This window comes from Alternaria infectoria, assembly GCF_024043175.1.
Source record: "Alternaria infectoria strain BMP 0036 chromosome Unknown scaffold_1, whole genome shotgun sequence".
In the NCBI taxonomy this organism is placed as follows: Eukaryota; Fungi; Ascomycota; class Dothideomycetes; order Pleosporales; family Pleosporaceae; genus Alternaria; species Alternaria infectoria.
This window is the reverse complement of record NW_026250690.1, coordinates 1,459,772-1,474,801: the sequence shown is the minus strand read 5'-3', so window position 1 is coordinate 1,474,801 and position 15,030 is coordinate 1,459,772. Positions and strand designations below refer to the sequence as shown.

The window sequence follows — 15,030 nt, the reverse complement described above, 5'->3', positions numbered from 1 at the left end:
CGAAGCCGGTCCGACGACCCCAAACTTGGTGCGGTGATTACCCCGGGTTTTCAATGTAAATACGGCGTCTTGAGCGGTAGCGCACTTCCTGAGAGGGCTATGTGGGGTAATTGATGAACATGTTACAATAGACAAGGTTCTCCAGAGATGACATGCGCCACTCGAAATAGCGCAATGCCCATTGCTGGTATAAATGCTCCAGGGCATCGTCGCTCGATTCACAAGCACATTCATTGCATACGCCAGCCACCATGCGCTTCTCTTCAGCTATTGCGCTCGCCAGCTTATTGTCTCGGTCGGCCGTGGGAAGCCCACTCGCCAGCAACGAGCTTACCAGTCGGGCTACAACGTTCAACAATCCAGTCTTGTGGCAAGACTATCCCGACCTCGACGTCTTCCGGATAGGCGATGTGTTCTACTACTCCTCCTCGACTTTCGCCTTCTCGCCAGGAGCTCCGGTCCTAAAGTCTTACGACCTCGTTAATTGGACACCAGTAACTCATAGCGTACCAAGACTTAACTTCGGCTCGATATACGACCTCGATAACACAGCAGGCCATGCTTACGTCAAGGGCATCTGGGCCAGCTCACTGAGATACCGCGAATCGTCCGACAAGTTCATTTGGATTGGTTGTGTTCAATCCACCGGGAAGTCGTACATATGGACTGCCGACGGGAACAATGCAGCCGCCAACAATGGCGAAGTGTCGAGCTGGAATTGGACTGCCGCGGGCTCATTCCCCAAGTGCTATTACGACAACGGGATCTTTATTGACGATGATGACACCATGTACATCGTGTACGACAAGTACCAGCTCAAGGTTGCCCAATTGAACGCCGACGGCACAGCGGAAGTCAGGAGTCAACAAGTCTATGAAGATCCAAATGGCCTATACCTCGAAGGTTCGCGCATGTACAAGATCAACGGCACATACTACATCTTTGCTACCAAGCCGGCCGATGACGAGTGGGTGTTGAAGTCAAAGAGTCCCTGGGGCCCATATGAGGCGCGAATCCTCGTCGACAGCATTGCAGGACCTTTGCCGAACGCAGGCAACAGCCACCAAGGCGGTGTAGTCGATACCAAAGATGGGAAGTGGTATTACGTTGCGTTTATGGACTCGTATCCTGGTGGACGCATTCCTGTCGCTGCGCCTTTGAAGTGGACGGCGGATGGATGGCCGGAAGTTGAGAAAGTGAATGGTGAATGGGGCAAGACATACCCTATGCCAGTCACAACCGCCAAGACCGTCCCCCCACCCACCGGCTTGGACAAATTTACTGGAACAGCTTTAAGTGCAGAGTGGGAATTCAACCACAACCCTGATACCAGCAAGTGGAGCCTAGTAGGCGGGGCTGGTGGCATCAAGTTACAGACTGCTTCTGTTACGAATGACCTCTACGCGGCGCGCAATACGCTGACACACCGTATCCTTGGCCCGAAGTCATCGGGAACTTTCAAGATCGACATCAGCAAAATGGCCACTGGCGACCGTGCTGGCGCTGTACTTTTCCGTGACACCGGAGCATACATCGGTATACATAAAGAAGGCTCTGCGGCAAAGTTGGTAATGGTCAACGGCTTGGAATTGAACGCAGACCGAACGACGAAGTCTACCGGTACTGTCGCTGCCACGGGGCCTAGTCTTGCTGCCGGCACAACCGATCTGTGGTTCCGCGTTCAGTCAGACATCACGCCAGCTTTCTCCAACACCAACGCGGTGCGACAAACAACTTTCTGGTACAGCACTGATGGCACCAAGTTCGTGCAGCTTGGTCCTGCATACAACATGGCGAATACATGGCAGTTCTTCACGGGATACCGATTCGGTGTGTTCAACTTTGCGACAAGCAAGCTGGGTGGGGAGGTCCTGGTTAAGAACTTCGAGTTGAAGTTGGTGTAGATTCAATGTGTACTGTTACGATAAGGTGACGTTATCGATGTTACAGCCAGCCTGCTTCACAAAAATCTACAAACAACATCACCGTCGCATCGTCGTCTGCAATCTGAGGATGTATTCATCGGTGAAGTTACGGACCGGAGATAAGGAGATATGACACAGCTTCTGATATCGTCACCGCAACATCCGCTGCTGTATCTCCACATACCACGGCACGTGCAAACAGCGTTTGTACGTCTACAACCAAACAGCACTCGGTACTCACAGTTACCCCAATATATTGACGCGTCACATTCATAGATCTCCAGAGTTATTCCCATGCTACCCGTGACTCCACACTATCACAGTAGCACGCAATCACGCAATAACAGACAGTCGGCCCTGCTTGCATATAAGCTCTGGCATCATCACTCTCCATCACCTAGGTCGAGGACACTCGCCATTTATAACTCATACCGGTGACTCATAGAGACTGCATCACTCTCTACACTCTTTCATATATCTCCAAGGTCAAGATGGGCAACACGTACCACCATCATAGCGAAGAAAAGAAGCCTTTGAAGTGGTTTGCTTCGCCTTTGGTCGAAGACCATGTCAAAGACGACGGCGAGAAGGAACATCAAAGCCCAGCCATAACCCGAGAGAATACACAGTCGGTCCTCGATAGCGAGTTTCACGATCCTAATGCCGAAGCTGGTCTTCAGCTCGAGGTCGAGGTGTGCACGCAAGAGCTGCGTGACATGCCATCTTTCAAGCGCCATGCCGAAGCCACGAATCAAGAGTTGTTCTTCGATCTCTGTAAGCATTCTGGTCTTTCTACAATTTGAAGGTTTCTTGCTAACGACGCTATCTTTCAGTTTTCGTCGCCAACTTGACCACGTTCACTTCGTTGAAGGAGATCAACGACAGTGCCTCCCTGCGCGCCTACGTCGGGTTCTTCGCCTTGCTCTGGCTCACCTGGTACTCGAACTCGCTCTATGACGTTCGCTTCACTGCCGATTGCATCTTCGAGCGAATTGCCAAAGCCCTCCACTTCGGTGTTATGGTCGGGTTCGCTGTCGTCGGTCCTGCCTGGGAACCTGGAAAACCTACAAGCTCACTCCAGAAGTACCAAGTGCTTTCATTCATCCTCATGGTGTCTCGTCTAGTACTCGCGGCTCAGTATAGCGTCACTTTGTTCTTCGTGCGCAAACACAAAAGGACTGTCCTGCCGCTATCGCTCGTTATCGGCTCGACGCTCATCGCGGCATTAATGTACGGAAGCATTACTGGTGCTCTACCCAAGGAGACGTGCAACCTGGAGTTAGGTGTCTGCAAGCAGTTCACGACTAAAGTACATTACGCATGGTACATTATCAGCGCTGCAGAAATCGTCATCACTGTTGGCATCTCATGCTACTGGCGCGTCATCTCATTCAAGGGTACCCACATCGTACAGCGCATGTCGCTACTTACCTTGATCATCCTGGGAGAGGGAATCATCGTTGTCTGCAAAGCAATATCGAAGATCGTCAAGAATGGATCTCAGTTCGATACTCAGCTAACTGGCCAGATCGTCTCTTCGGTGTTGATAATCTGTAAGATACCAACCATCGACCTGGCTTCTCGAGCGTCACGCTAATACCTTTCAGATCTTCTGTACATGCTATACTTCGACCGCATGCACGAGGAACATTTTGGTACGATCAAGCAGCAAGTCTGGGCTTCACTCCACTTCTTCCTCCACATCATGCTCGTCCTCGTCCTCCAGGGCGTCTCTTACCTCATCATGTGGGTTGTGGCCCTCATTCGAATGGACCGTGTCGATGAGAAGTTCCGCGAAATTGAAGGACTCAGCTTGACTGGTGCCTATGCCAACGGCACCCTCTTCGCCGACGCGCTCCGTCGCAAGATCGACGTCTACCTGTGGAACACGATCCCAAAAGGCGTCGATGCGAGTAAAGCACTCGAGACCTGGAACAGCACTCTGACCGTCCTGGCGCAGAGTTTCGATAATCATCTGACGGACGAGCAGAACTTGACAGCTGTGGACATGATCACCAAAAGCTTGAACACCGCAGAGAGTATGGCCATCCAGACTTTGTTCGACAGCTTATCCATCTCGGTACCAAAGACGGCACCGAAGACAGTAGAAGAGCCTAAGAGAAAGTTCTTCGACAAGGCCGCGCTGCTTCAGAAATACGAAACGCGCTTCGAGCTTGTATTCGACTACGTCTTTCTATCCGTAAGTTAAGCCCCGCTCCTTCTCTATTACTCTTTACTGACATGCACTAGGCTGGACTTGCACTTACCTTCATGGCTATCATTGCCTTCGTCTCCCTGCCACCTGTAAAGCGCCATCTACGTCAATACGTGCGCCTTCTCACCATCGTTCTCATCGGCTTCGCTGTCTGTCTCATATGTCTCATCAACACGAGCAAGCCGAGCCAGAAGCATTACATGGAGAGCAACTGGATGTTGCCAACTATTTGTTTGCTCTTCTTCTTTTGCGTTTTGGTTAGCCATCTGAGGCCTCCAGCTCGGTGGAGAGGAATTGGAGGACACCACAAGTGGCACGGGGCTTAGTGACTCTTCTAGATGCCTTTACGATACAAAAGATATCTGGAAAGACTGGGTGGAAGGAGATTTAAGATGAACTGAGCTTGCAGAACTGAATTGCGGACGTTACTTGGGTCTTTACAAAGACTTGGTCTAGATCTACATCCAACGAAGCTTTTGCAATTACATGGGGCTGCCTACAGCGGTTGCCGAAATACACATTATGCTTTTGAGATCTTGATCTCCAACCAGTACTATGACACGAAAACATTGTCAACTCTATCGGGTCGAGCTTTCAGTCACACTCCCGTACGCCCATTAATCCCACCCTTGCCCCCTTCCAATGGTCGGCCTTGCAGTCCTTTCGTTGACCTCATCATTTAGGTCTCGAATCCCCAGAATTTCGAATGTCCTGCGCACAAGCGCAACAAGCTCTCGTCCTCGACATGTGTAGAAGCGCCATCGCAGCCTCCTCCATCTTGCGCCTCTCGATAATCTTCTCGATACCGTCATCGATCAAGTCAACTTGACGCAGTATATCTCGACCAACGTCATCTTTGTTCTAATGTCACATTAGCCAGGTTGCTCGACACGATATAGCGCAAACAGACTCACCATGAGTTCGCGTCTCAAGCCAAATAGTGGTTCCGGAACAACAGTTGACACGCGATTTTGAACGGCTTGTAGTCGTGCTTTTCGCGCTCCCAGTACTTCGAGCCAGCCTGTTCTTTTCCTGATCTCGATCTCGCGACTAAGGCGCTGGGCCTCGGATATTGGCGGGGTCGGTGGTGACTGGATCCTACGGGTGCGCTTGGGTACTGCAAGATAGACTGGGGTGGTCGAGATAGCTGAAGACTTTGTGTCCGATTTGGCGTGGTAGTAAGGCAGTACTCGGTACTGGTATGCAGATGAAAGATCATTTTCGTGCAACATCGTGGTGGCGAGAGTCAATTCTTGCATTCAACCCGGGATCAGAGCGCCAGTAACAGCCTTACGATCGTTGTGGATGCAGAGATTAGAATTTTATGTACATACAGGAAGGTGGTAGAGTCGCGACTTTCGTTTGCAGGCAGAGGAGCCCCTCCACGTAAGCCTTCCCTCTCACTGTAACTTCTCTCTCACCTGCAGCAACCTTGCACTATCCATTCTGCCGCCTAGAATACCCGTCCCTTCGTCTGTTGCATCTTCGCCACATTGAAGTTCTTGATCAAGAAAACCCATACCAAACAAAGTCCCATGATCGCTGTACCCGCGATCAGCATCCTCTTCTGCGCAATACCATATGCTTCCTCGATCGCTAGCCTCGTCGCGCTACCCTTCGCATAGCTCAATTGCTCATCTAAGCTACCGTAAATTAGATCGAAGTTCTCCATAGCCTCAGCAGGGAGTAGATCGATGAGTGCCTGAGGGAAGGAATTTGTCCAGATCGCGCCGGAGATGGTAGATCCTACCGCGCCGCCTAGCCACCCGAAGATATTGAGAAGTGCGAGAACAGAGGCGACGTGTTGGTGATCTGCGGCGGCCATGACGGCGATCTGCTCGCAAAGAATGATGATGGAACCACCAATCGCGATGAAGACTTGGCACATGACTAAATAGCCTACGCTGGTGTTCGGGTGACGGAAGTAGATCATGAGACCTTGACCGAGGATATAGATCGGTACGGCGATGAAAAGAAGCCAGCGGAAGTAGCCTGTCTTGCTGATGATGAGACCGACTGACAATAGTAGTACACCGGAGAGGACGTCGAATGTTGATGCGACATAACCTGCTTCTGCGATCGTGAGGTTGGTCACGACCTGCAAGAAAGAAGTGAAGTATGAGTTCCAGGCGTAGTACGAGATCTGGTATGTGAAGGAGAGGAGACAAGCGCCGAGGACGGAGCGGCTGGTCAAGAGGTCGAAGGGCAGGAAGGGCTTTCCGGCTGTGAAGCGCTCGTGGAGACCGAACAGTATCAGAAGCACGAAGCCAATGACTAACATCGCGATGATGTATCCCGTAGACCATCCGTTTGGTGCTGAGTCGGCGAGAGTGAAGGGAAGGAGGAAGATGACGAGACCGGCGGCTAGTAGAAAGGCTCCCGGAACTACAGAGCTGTTAGCCTGCCTTAATCACAATTCTCAACAGTAGGAGACACTGACCATCAAATTCGCGGATATGGAAGACAACGCTCTGCAAAAGACTCCTGCCACTCGCTTCTCTTGTAAGGACGCCGTTTCTTTTCGCCTTCCGCAGGTTGAGCTTCAACAGCAAGAACAGTGGTGCAGCGACAAAGGGCAGAATCATTGCGAAAGTACCGAAACCCCAACGCCAGTTGATGTTGTTGTAGAAGCCCTCAGCTGCCTTTGGGCCAGCAAACGCCGTAATAATGTATGGCGAAGAGGTGAATGCGAAAGCCAGACCTCGGTGTTTTAAACTACTCGAATCCGCTGTGATGACGTCCACACAGTAGGTCATACCACCGAATCCAATTGTATAGAAGACCTGCGCAGCACAGTACGTCGCTAGATTTGTAGATGCAGCCATGATGATCAAACCGAGGGTAGCGAAGCACACCATCGTAGCGAAACCTTCAGCGCGGCCCCAGAGATCGAGCAACTTGGCAGTCGGGATGTATACGGCTGCAGCCATGGAGTTCGAGACGATGGTAATGACGGTGATGAGGGAGTGTTCTTCGAATCCGGATGTTACGTAGGGTGTGAGGTTCGAGGTAATGGATGACTGGAACGCATTCGTGAGGTACAAGAGCCACATGCTTGGAGTTTTGTCAGTATCACCGTCGGCGTATAGTTAGAATCTCCAGCGACGTACCATAAGAATGCGCATGCTAGAGATGTCTTGGTCCACGCCAAAGTAACAGCTTCGACTTCCCTAACACCCTCCTGCGCAGAGACAGAAGGCATGTCAGCTTCCTCGACCTTGCGAATCGCATCTTCTTCGTCGATATCGACAACGTCAATGTTCTTCTGCCTCGTAGGCTCGGTGCCAGGCTGAACAGCAGCGATAGAATCCATTGTTGTAGGCGTGTCTCAATGATCTGATAATCTGTCTGGACGAACTGAACGCATCGCAATCTGCCTACCGCGGAGGGCACCAAAGCTCAAATACATTGCCGCAACTCTGGGTCCTGCTCGGCAGCAGCAGCTAAGCGTGATACTCGTGTGGGCCGACATACCCAAGCCAAAGCTTCTTCCGTTGGACGCCTTGAACTAGAGCTTATCCCGGAGCTTGACCACGACGTCGCAACAGCAAAACTGAACGGCGAACACGAGATGTTGGGTAAGGCCTTAGCCATGATGGGGGCGCATTGAAGGGGTACTAGCCCTTCGAAGCATGGTGTTGATGGAATAATCTTATCAGATGGGTCCTTTCGGCGGGTCCAGAGACGGCTTGAACCCCATCTTCGGCTCTTCTCCGGTGCTGCTTGCTTTACACCCGCAAATGATCTGTTAGAGGCGACTTTGCGGCTGACGGCCACAAAAGAGACTTGTGTTGTGGCTGGCGAAAATTTGCGCGTCTCGATGTTTGGGTGGAGAACATCCAATGTGAGTTCGCTTGATCTTATCTTATCTTGATCTAGATCAGCTGCTAGGCGCGTGCGCGTCGCGTCCGACCTCGGCACGCCTCATTGCTGGCTACTCACCATTGCACTTCGATCAATCTCATCATTTCCATCATGGTATTACTTGTGATACATTGGTTCTATATGAAGACGCCCTTACGAACTTATGAGCTAAAATGCTTCAGCAGCTAGTGGGTGGGCAAGATGGCTCTAATAATCACAATGCCCTCTTCTTCCGCATCTGACCAGACTTGCGCGGCTTCGACCAAATCTCGCTGTCTCAATGCAACTGCGCGCAGTGCAGCATGGTGCCCCTCACGTTTACGAACTGTGAGAGCATCCACCCAAACCAGAGTGCGGTAATCAGGGTCTACAACTTCGATCGTCTCTAGCCCCAAAGGAAGCGAGTCGACCGTATCAACTCTATGACTCATTTGTACGCTGCACAGCGCTTCATTCGTAATGCGTAGCCGTTTCAGTTTGTCAAAATGATGATGGCGCAGTGAAGGGCCAATGGATCTGGCCCGTGTCGATACGCTCTCATCCGTAAAGGGTACCTCGACATCAATAAACAACTCTTCAAGCGTTGGCGCTGCGTGTTTCAGAGCTTCGATGATGTTATCCCAACCTAGGTCGTCTCTATCCTCAAAGTCAAGGTGAGAGTGCCGTTCAGGGTAAGAGAGAAATACTGATATCTTCTGAAGCGCTGGCAAACCCTGCAAAAGATCGTGGAGGTATTCGCTTCTGATGCACCTTCTACCATCGAGCATTTGAATCCCCAGCTCAAAATGTATAGAAGTGATGCTGGTAGAAATGACTGCGGGTACCGGAGCTGCGATAGGGTTCGCTCCCAAGTAAGTGTCCCATTTTAGATCCAATGACGTTAGATTCGACCCTCGAAAGAAATCAAAGTCCGTGATTTCTTCACAAGTCAGGTGTTGCAAACCAGCAAGACCACTAACGGCGTTGTCGCCAACCTGACTGCTTTGAGCACTGAACCAGTCCTGGACCGTTGTCTCAGTGATTCTTGGCGGTACCTTACCATGCTCATCCGGGCCAAACGGCTCTTGGTAGGTTTGCATGTCGAGCGTTTCCAGGTTTGGGAGCAGACCGAGGATAAGGCCACCGAGTGACGGCTCGAAGTAACATGCAGGCATCGTTTGTCCGTCGATCTTTCCATCGATGGAAATTTCTTTCTCACCCTCAACTTGAGTGCAAAGCTTATAATCATAGCCCTCTCGGCGATCTATATCAGCTTTGAGCTCCTCCAGACCGCGCACGCATTGTTGATCTTGACATTCTGACTCATCGTTGTGCAGTCGCTTCGTGACTGGAAGCACGAGATGATGCACGAAGTTCGCGAGTTTCGCGTCTTTAATCAACGCACGCAAGAATTGCATAGCGGCACCATGATGATCGAATCCGATGGGAAGGATAGGCGCATGGTAAAGAACCTCCTCGGCGACGGGTCGGTATTTCTTTGCAACACGTGCGAAACCTGCTAGAGTAGTCTGGTCAGCTTTATCGGAGGTAATCCTGTGGAGTATGTTGAGTATCAGCTCATCCGGCAGGTCATCCAACTTAGCCATTCTGACGCAGTGCACTGCCCGCGGCAGGCTCGAGAGTGGTAAAGCGTGAGATTAGGATCAGTTAGACTGGGATTTCGTTGGACCTGTGTATGTATTAGAAACCTTCGTCGCCGTCTCTGCACATCACCCATGCCTTGTTCGTGAACGTTGTGAACTTCTGCTTTAGTTTGGTGCTGACGGAAGGAAAGCACTGTGCTGGATTAGTCGATATAATAATGTTGAGCTTTTAGGAAGAGATCAAAACAATGTCACGCAAGACTTGAGGACATCTGAAGCTGAGGCAATACGGCCGCTTGGATTGACAAAGCTTACTCTACTTGAAATCCTTCTCACTCAATGAGTCCTCCATCTTCTGTATCCTCTCCCAAGTTTCACTCCACTTCTCCCATTCGCCATCAGGAAGCTTACCCTTGAGGGGCAGCCTTCCACCCTCCATTGTGCCAAAACCGGTGACCCTCTTGACTGCTTCTTTGATGCCCACAATGCCGTATTTGCCGATGAACTCCTCCGCGGTACTAACCGTGTACTGCAGTTCCTTCATCTTCTTGAGGTTCACATCGGTGATCGGCCTTGTCTCCGCCAGCTTCATCAACGAGCAAACGGTCTTGGGGTATATGGCTGCGAGACCATCGATGACACCTGCGGCATCGAAGATGACGATGGGGCCGAGTTGTTGGCCGAGGCCAGAGTAGACGCGGAATTTGTTGTGGTCGATCTTGGGGTCCAGGGAGACTTGGTTGTGCCATGAGACGACGGCGTGCGACATCTTGCAGCCGACGATGTTGGGGTGTTGGGCGAGGATGCGGTAGGTTTCGGGGGTGACCATGACGCCGTTGGTTACACCGGGGTAGTTGTAGCTATCGTCTCGTTAGTATGATACAACAACTTCACGTGGTTGAGACTCACATAAGTACGGGCAATGGGCTCTTGTCAGCGACAACGGTATACCATTCTCTGATGCCTTCCTGGCTCGCCGCGGCTCCGAAGTAGCCCGGCGCAAGGACAAGTCCCCATTGTGCACCCGCTTTCTTGAAGTCTTCCAGCCACTCCAGCGTCTCATCCACGCTGTTGATCAATGTACCAGCCATAATCGGGTAGTCCTTGAAGCCTGCCTCTTCTAGCCCCTTCCGCACACCAGAGACAAGGTCGATGCGCTCCTGTCGCGACATGTGAATCGCTTCGCCTGTGGAGCCGAGCAGAACGAGGCCGCGCACGCCATTTTTGGCAAGAAATACAGAGTGCTCGACTTGAGTCTGCACGTCGACAGCGGGTTGCAGCGATTTGGATTCGGATTGGGGTTTGAAGAAGGTCGGGACGGGGACGAAGACGCCGGTAGGGGGTGATGATGTCATCTCTGTGGCTCGTGCGTAGAATCGCGTTCTTGTCGCTTGGTGATGCGTTTCTTCTTCTTCTTGGAGTCAAATGTTAAGCAGCAGCTATCACGCGCAGCGAGTACCGCGAGTTTTATTGCAAGTCTTGATCAGCCGTTCCTCGGGTTGCTTTACTCCAGCTGCCGAAGCTATGCGCCCCGCGGTGGAGCCCTTCTGGCCCTTTTGACCCCGCGCCGCCGTTCGGCTTACCGCGAAGGGGACATGGCGGCGGCATTGTGCTCATTGGCCAATCTAGGAGTTATGTAGACCCAGATGGCAATGCCATGTTCCAAGTGAAGAACATGCTTGAGATTCTAACAGAAACTTGGCATCGACAACCCCGAACGTCAACAGAGATAGTAGAGTACAAAAACGAAGAGCGTAAGCCATGGGCAAAATAGCAACGATCGAGTACTTTCGCGTTCCACCGCGTTGGCTATTCGTCAAGATTACCGACGCAGATGGAAACTATGGTTGGGGCGAAGCATCACTAGAAGGCCACACACAAGCAGTCGAAGGATGCTTAGACGCTTGGGCTGAGCGCTACGTTGGCTTCGAAGCAGAGTGAGACGTTTCATAGTACGCAGAACAGCATCGATGCTGACGAAATAACAGTGACATCGAACACATATGGCAAATGTGCTGGCGTACCAGCTTCTATCGTGGCGGACCAGTCTTTATGAGCGCACTAGCTGGCATTGATATCGCACTCTGGGACCTCAAGGCTCGGAAACTCAATGTGCCAATCTACCAACTCCTTGGAGGCAAAGTACGCGACAAGCTCAAAGTGTATGCATGGATAGGCGGAGACCGACCAAATGACGTTAAGGAGCAAGCGTGAGTATCTCGAATTAATGAGACTACAGCGCTACTAACCCGCTTATACAGTCTCGCCCGCAAAGCCCAAGGCTTCCACGCCGTAAAAATGAACGCCACAGAAGACATCGGCTGGCTCGACTCCCCCTCAACCATCCAATCCGCCGTCGACCGTCTCAAAACAGTCAAAGACCTCGGAATGGACGCCGGCATGGACTTCCACGGGCGCATTCACAAGCCCATGGCCAAGCAACTGGCGCGAGCCCTAGAACCACACCACCCGCTCTTCATCGAAGAGCCCTTACTCTCCGAACACATCACGGGTATCACATCCCTTCACAACCAGACGTCCATACCCATAGCGCTAGGCGAACGCCTCCATTCACGGTGGGATGTGCGCCCCTTCCTCGAAGCCGGCTGCGTCGACATCCTCCAACCAGATATCTCGCACATAGGCGGTATATCAGAAATGCGCCGTATAGCCTCCGCCGCAGAAACCTACGACGTAGCCATCGCGCCGCACTGCCCCTTAGGCCCCATCGCCCTCGCCGCGTGTGTTCAGGTAGATTGCACGCTACCCAATTTCGCGATTCAAGAGATGAGTTTGGGTATACATTATAATGCTGGTAGTCAGGATCTTACGTCTTACACGAAGAATCCCGAGGTGTGGGATGTGAAGGAGGGGTATATTGAGTTGATGAAGGGACCGGGGTTGGGGATTGAAGTTGATGAGGAGATGGTTAGGAGGGAGAGTAGGGGTGCGAAGGCTTGGGTTAGTCCGGGGTTTATTGGGCCGGGAGGGGAGGTTAGGGAGTGGTAGGGCGTTGAGTCTACATCTCATTGGCAGTGTGTGAATGAAGGCATCATGGGGAGGCCTGGAGGTTTGCAGGTTACTTTTGCTTGATGGGCAGAGACGTCATGGATAGGCCTGGAGGTTTACGTATACGTCTGTATGAAGCTTGTAAAGCCCGATGGCGACGTGAGTACCTCCTCGCTATTCCATGTGTCTCCTGTCTGCCCAATACTCCGAGGTGAAGGCGAACACAATAGGTAAATTTTCCACCTTCACTTCCCCACTTTATTCCTATTGTCGTCTCCAGCAGTCACCTCGACTTTTCAAACCACCTCACAATAGAAAGATAGCTATTGTCCTATTCTTTCCAGCTTTGCAGCTCCCAGATGCCCAGTATATAAAGAGCGATTTCCCGCGTCCCCTCTCTTCTTTCTACAGCCCACACATTTCCAACACACACATACATACCATCACATACCTTTGCCAAAATGGCATTCCTCTTCTTCCTCGCCGTCTTTACTCTCCTGGGGTGGCTCGCTTGCGAGCATGATGACTTCTGGGCTTCTCCCCCTTCCTCTTCTTCTTCCTCGGTCCCTGCGGCTGGTCCGCATACCGCCCCATCTTCGCCTTCCTCTTCGCTGCCGCGCCGAGAGCGTCGAGCTCTTGCGCGTGCTCGGTCCCGGTCTCCTCCTCCGGTTCCTGAGTGGGCTCGCCCTGGCTCCCTCCTGTCGCCGCCCCGACAGCAGCAGCAACAGCAACAACAGCAGCAATACTTGCCCGCTGAGGGCAAGTACGACACGTTCCTGGACGTGAGGTCCACCGAGGCCTCTGGCCAGATAGAAAGAGTTTGGGATCCGGTGTGTGGGTGGCGCTGGCGTGCGGTCCGTGGTGAGAGATTGGCTGCGAGTTTGGTTCCCCTTCCGAATTCGCCTCCCCCCTCGCCTTTCGTCGCTCCGGTTCCTCCTCCGGTCGTGGTGTCTGCTGCTCCTGTTCCCGCTCCGGTTGCTGTGGTTGTTTCGGCACCACCCGCCCCCATTGTCGCACCGCCGCCGCCTCAGCGCACAGTCGCTGAAATCCTGGCCGGCATCCCGTCGAAGCCCGAAGGGCTCATCCACATCTTCCCGCTTCCGGCTCCAGCACCAGGACCACAGCTACAGCCTCTGTTTGGTGGGTTGTCGCTGGCGACACCTGCTAATCATGCTTCGGGCTCCCTGGGACTGGTGCTGCCCGGCTTCACATCCTCGGTTTCGGCTCCTCTCCCTCCTCCTCGACACCCTTCTCCCCCAGCGGAGGCTGACCATAAGCCTCCGGCTGACGACAATTCCGGATTTGTCGCGCTGCCACCTTCCCTCTCTCTTCCAGCTGGGGCTGACCATAAGCCCCAGGCTGATGACATTCCTGGACCTGTCGCGCCCGCCCCTCTCCCCTCCTCTTCTTTTGCCTTCGGGCCTGGATTTGGTGCTGCTGCTGCGTCCTTCGGTGCTGGTTTCGGTGCTGGTTTTGCCGCGCCTGCGCCCGCTCCTTCCTTCGGTGGCGCCTTTGGTGCCGGTTTGGCCTTCGCGCCAACCTCGTCTTTCTCCTCTGGTCCCGCCTCCCGCCCCTCCTCGCGCCGTCGCGGTGCTGGCCGTGGCGGTAACGTCATCTACCAACTCCGCGAGGTCGCTGCCCCGGGCATCAAGGATGACGCCGACGACAACACCTCCAAGCAGGAGAAGCCTACCGACGCCGGGCTCAACAGCATCCCGCTGGTCATGGCAGCCGAATTCTGGTTTGTGAGCTCGACCGGTCTGGAAAAGATCGCCGACTACATCTCCGGTTCTTCCCTCGCCTCTTTCGAGACGAATCTTCGTCTCAAAGAGAACGGACTTCGCGCGTTTGCTAACCTCCTGCGTTGGCAATGCAGATCTGGTCAGTCGCTGCCCCCTGGTGGGACAGTGGCTCTTCGCTCGCTCATCTCCGTGCTGGCATGTGTTGATGGGTTGGTGACCGGGTTTGTCGCTGACAATGGGGGTCAGCAGCAGCTGTTCGAAGGGGGCGACTTCTTCTTGTGGGCGCGGGCGTGGCGCTACCTGGAGAAGTATGGCTGGCAGGAGAACAAGGTTCAACTGCAGCGAGAACTGGACGCGGCGGTGTTTGGGCAGTTGGAGGAGTTGGTGAGGAAGCACCAAGCCCATTGGGTGAGGTTTCTGAAGCCGGCTCGCGCTCAGAATTGAGGCGGTGGGGTGCAGCTTTGTTTGCGAGCGCCGTTTTGGATTGCTCTATTTTTTGTATGCTCGTTGTCGGCTGGTCCGCAATGGGTACTGCACTTCACGATTAGTAGATAGCTGAGAATGGTACTTTTTCTGCCTTTTCATATCATCTCCAAACCAAGCTTGCCTCTGTTGAAGTGATTCATTATACCTACCCTTGATATCCTCGACTACTCCGGACTTTGACATCTCCCAGCCTGTAGGCCGCTGAA

General features: G+C 52.8%; 7 protein-coding genes across 7 annotated transcripts; 4 read left to right on the top strand and 3 right to left on the bottom strand.

Moving 5' to 3' along the window:
• Positions 1-251: 251 nt before the first annotated feature.
• J4E92_000518 (uncharacterized protein) lies at positions 252-1,904 on the top strand (the record flags this gene model as incomplete). Its single annotated transcript, XM_051491934.1, has 1 exon — positions 252-1,904. The coding sequence occupies one exon, from the start codon at positions 252-254 to the stop codon at positions 1,902-1,904; it is 1,653 nt and encodes a 550-aa protein (XP_051357446.1).
• A 512-nt stretch (positions 1,905-2,416) lies between these two features.
• J4E92_000517 (uncharacterized protein) lies at positions 2,417-4,466 on the top strand (the record flags this gene model as incomplete). The annotated part of the gene is made up of 4 exons (XM_051491933.1): positions 2,417-2,699; positions 2,759-3,478; positions 3,533-4,125; positions 4,176-4,466. 4 exons carry the CDS (start codon positions 2,417-2,419, stop codon positions 4,464-4,466), a joined length of 1,887 nt encoding a protein of 628 aa, XP_051357445.1.
• A 1,127-nt stretch (positions 4,467-5,593) lies between these two features.
• Positions 5,594-7,453, bottom strand: J4E92_000516 (uncharacterized protein; the record flags this gene model as incomplete). Its single annotated transcript, XM_051491932.1, has 3 exons — positions 5,594-6,525; positions 6,581-7,194; positions 7,251-7,453. The coding sequence occupies 3 exons, from the start codon at positions 7,451-7,453 to the stop codon at positions 5,594-5,596; spliced, it is 1,749 nt and encodes a 582-aa protein (XP_051357444.1).
• Positions 7,454-8,189: 736 nt separating this feature from the next.
• Positions 8,190-9,590, bottom strand: J4E92_000515 (uncharacterized protein; the record flags this gene model as incomplete). Its single annotated transcript, XM_051491931.1, has 1 exon — positions 8,190-9,590. The coding sequence occupies one exon, from the start codon at positions 9,588-9,590 to the stop codon at positions 8,190-8,192; it is 1,401 nt and encodes a 466-aa protein (XP_051357443.1).
• Positions 9,591-9,903: 313 nt separating this feature from the next.
• Positions 9,904-10,942, bottom strand: J4E92_000514 (uncharacterized protein; the record flags this gene model as incomplete). The annotated part of the gene is made up of 2 exons (XM_051491930.1): positions 9,904-10,447; positions 10,497-10,942. The coding sequence occupies 2 exons, from the start codon at positions 10,940-10,942 to the stop codon at positions 9,904-9,906; spliced, it is 990 nt and encodes a 329-aa protein (XP_051357442.1).
• A 406-nt stretch (positions 10,943-11,348) lies between these two features.
• Positions 11,349-12,596, top strand: J4E92_000513 (uncharacterized protein; the record flags this gene model as incomplete). Its single annotated transcript, XM_051491929.1, has 3 exons — positions 11,349-11,524; positions 11,576-11,797; positions 11,849-12,596. The coding sequence occupies 3 exons, from the start codon at positions 11,349-11,351 to the stop codon at positions 12,594-12,596; spliced, it is 1,146 nt and encodes a 381-aa protein (XP_051357441.1).
• Positions 12,597-12,955: 359 nt separating this feature from the next.
• J4E92_000512 (uncharacterized protein) lies at positions 12,956-14,782 on the top strand (the record flags this gene model as incomplete). The annotated part of the gene is made up of 2 exons (XM_051491928.1): positions 12,956-12,962; positions 13,008-14,782. 2 exons carry the CDS (start codon positions 12,956-12,958, stop codon positions 14,780-14,782), a joined length of 1,782 nt encoding a protein of 593 aa, XP_051357440.1.
• Positions 14,783-15,030: the final 248 nt, after the last annotated feature.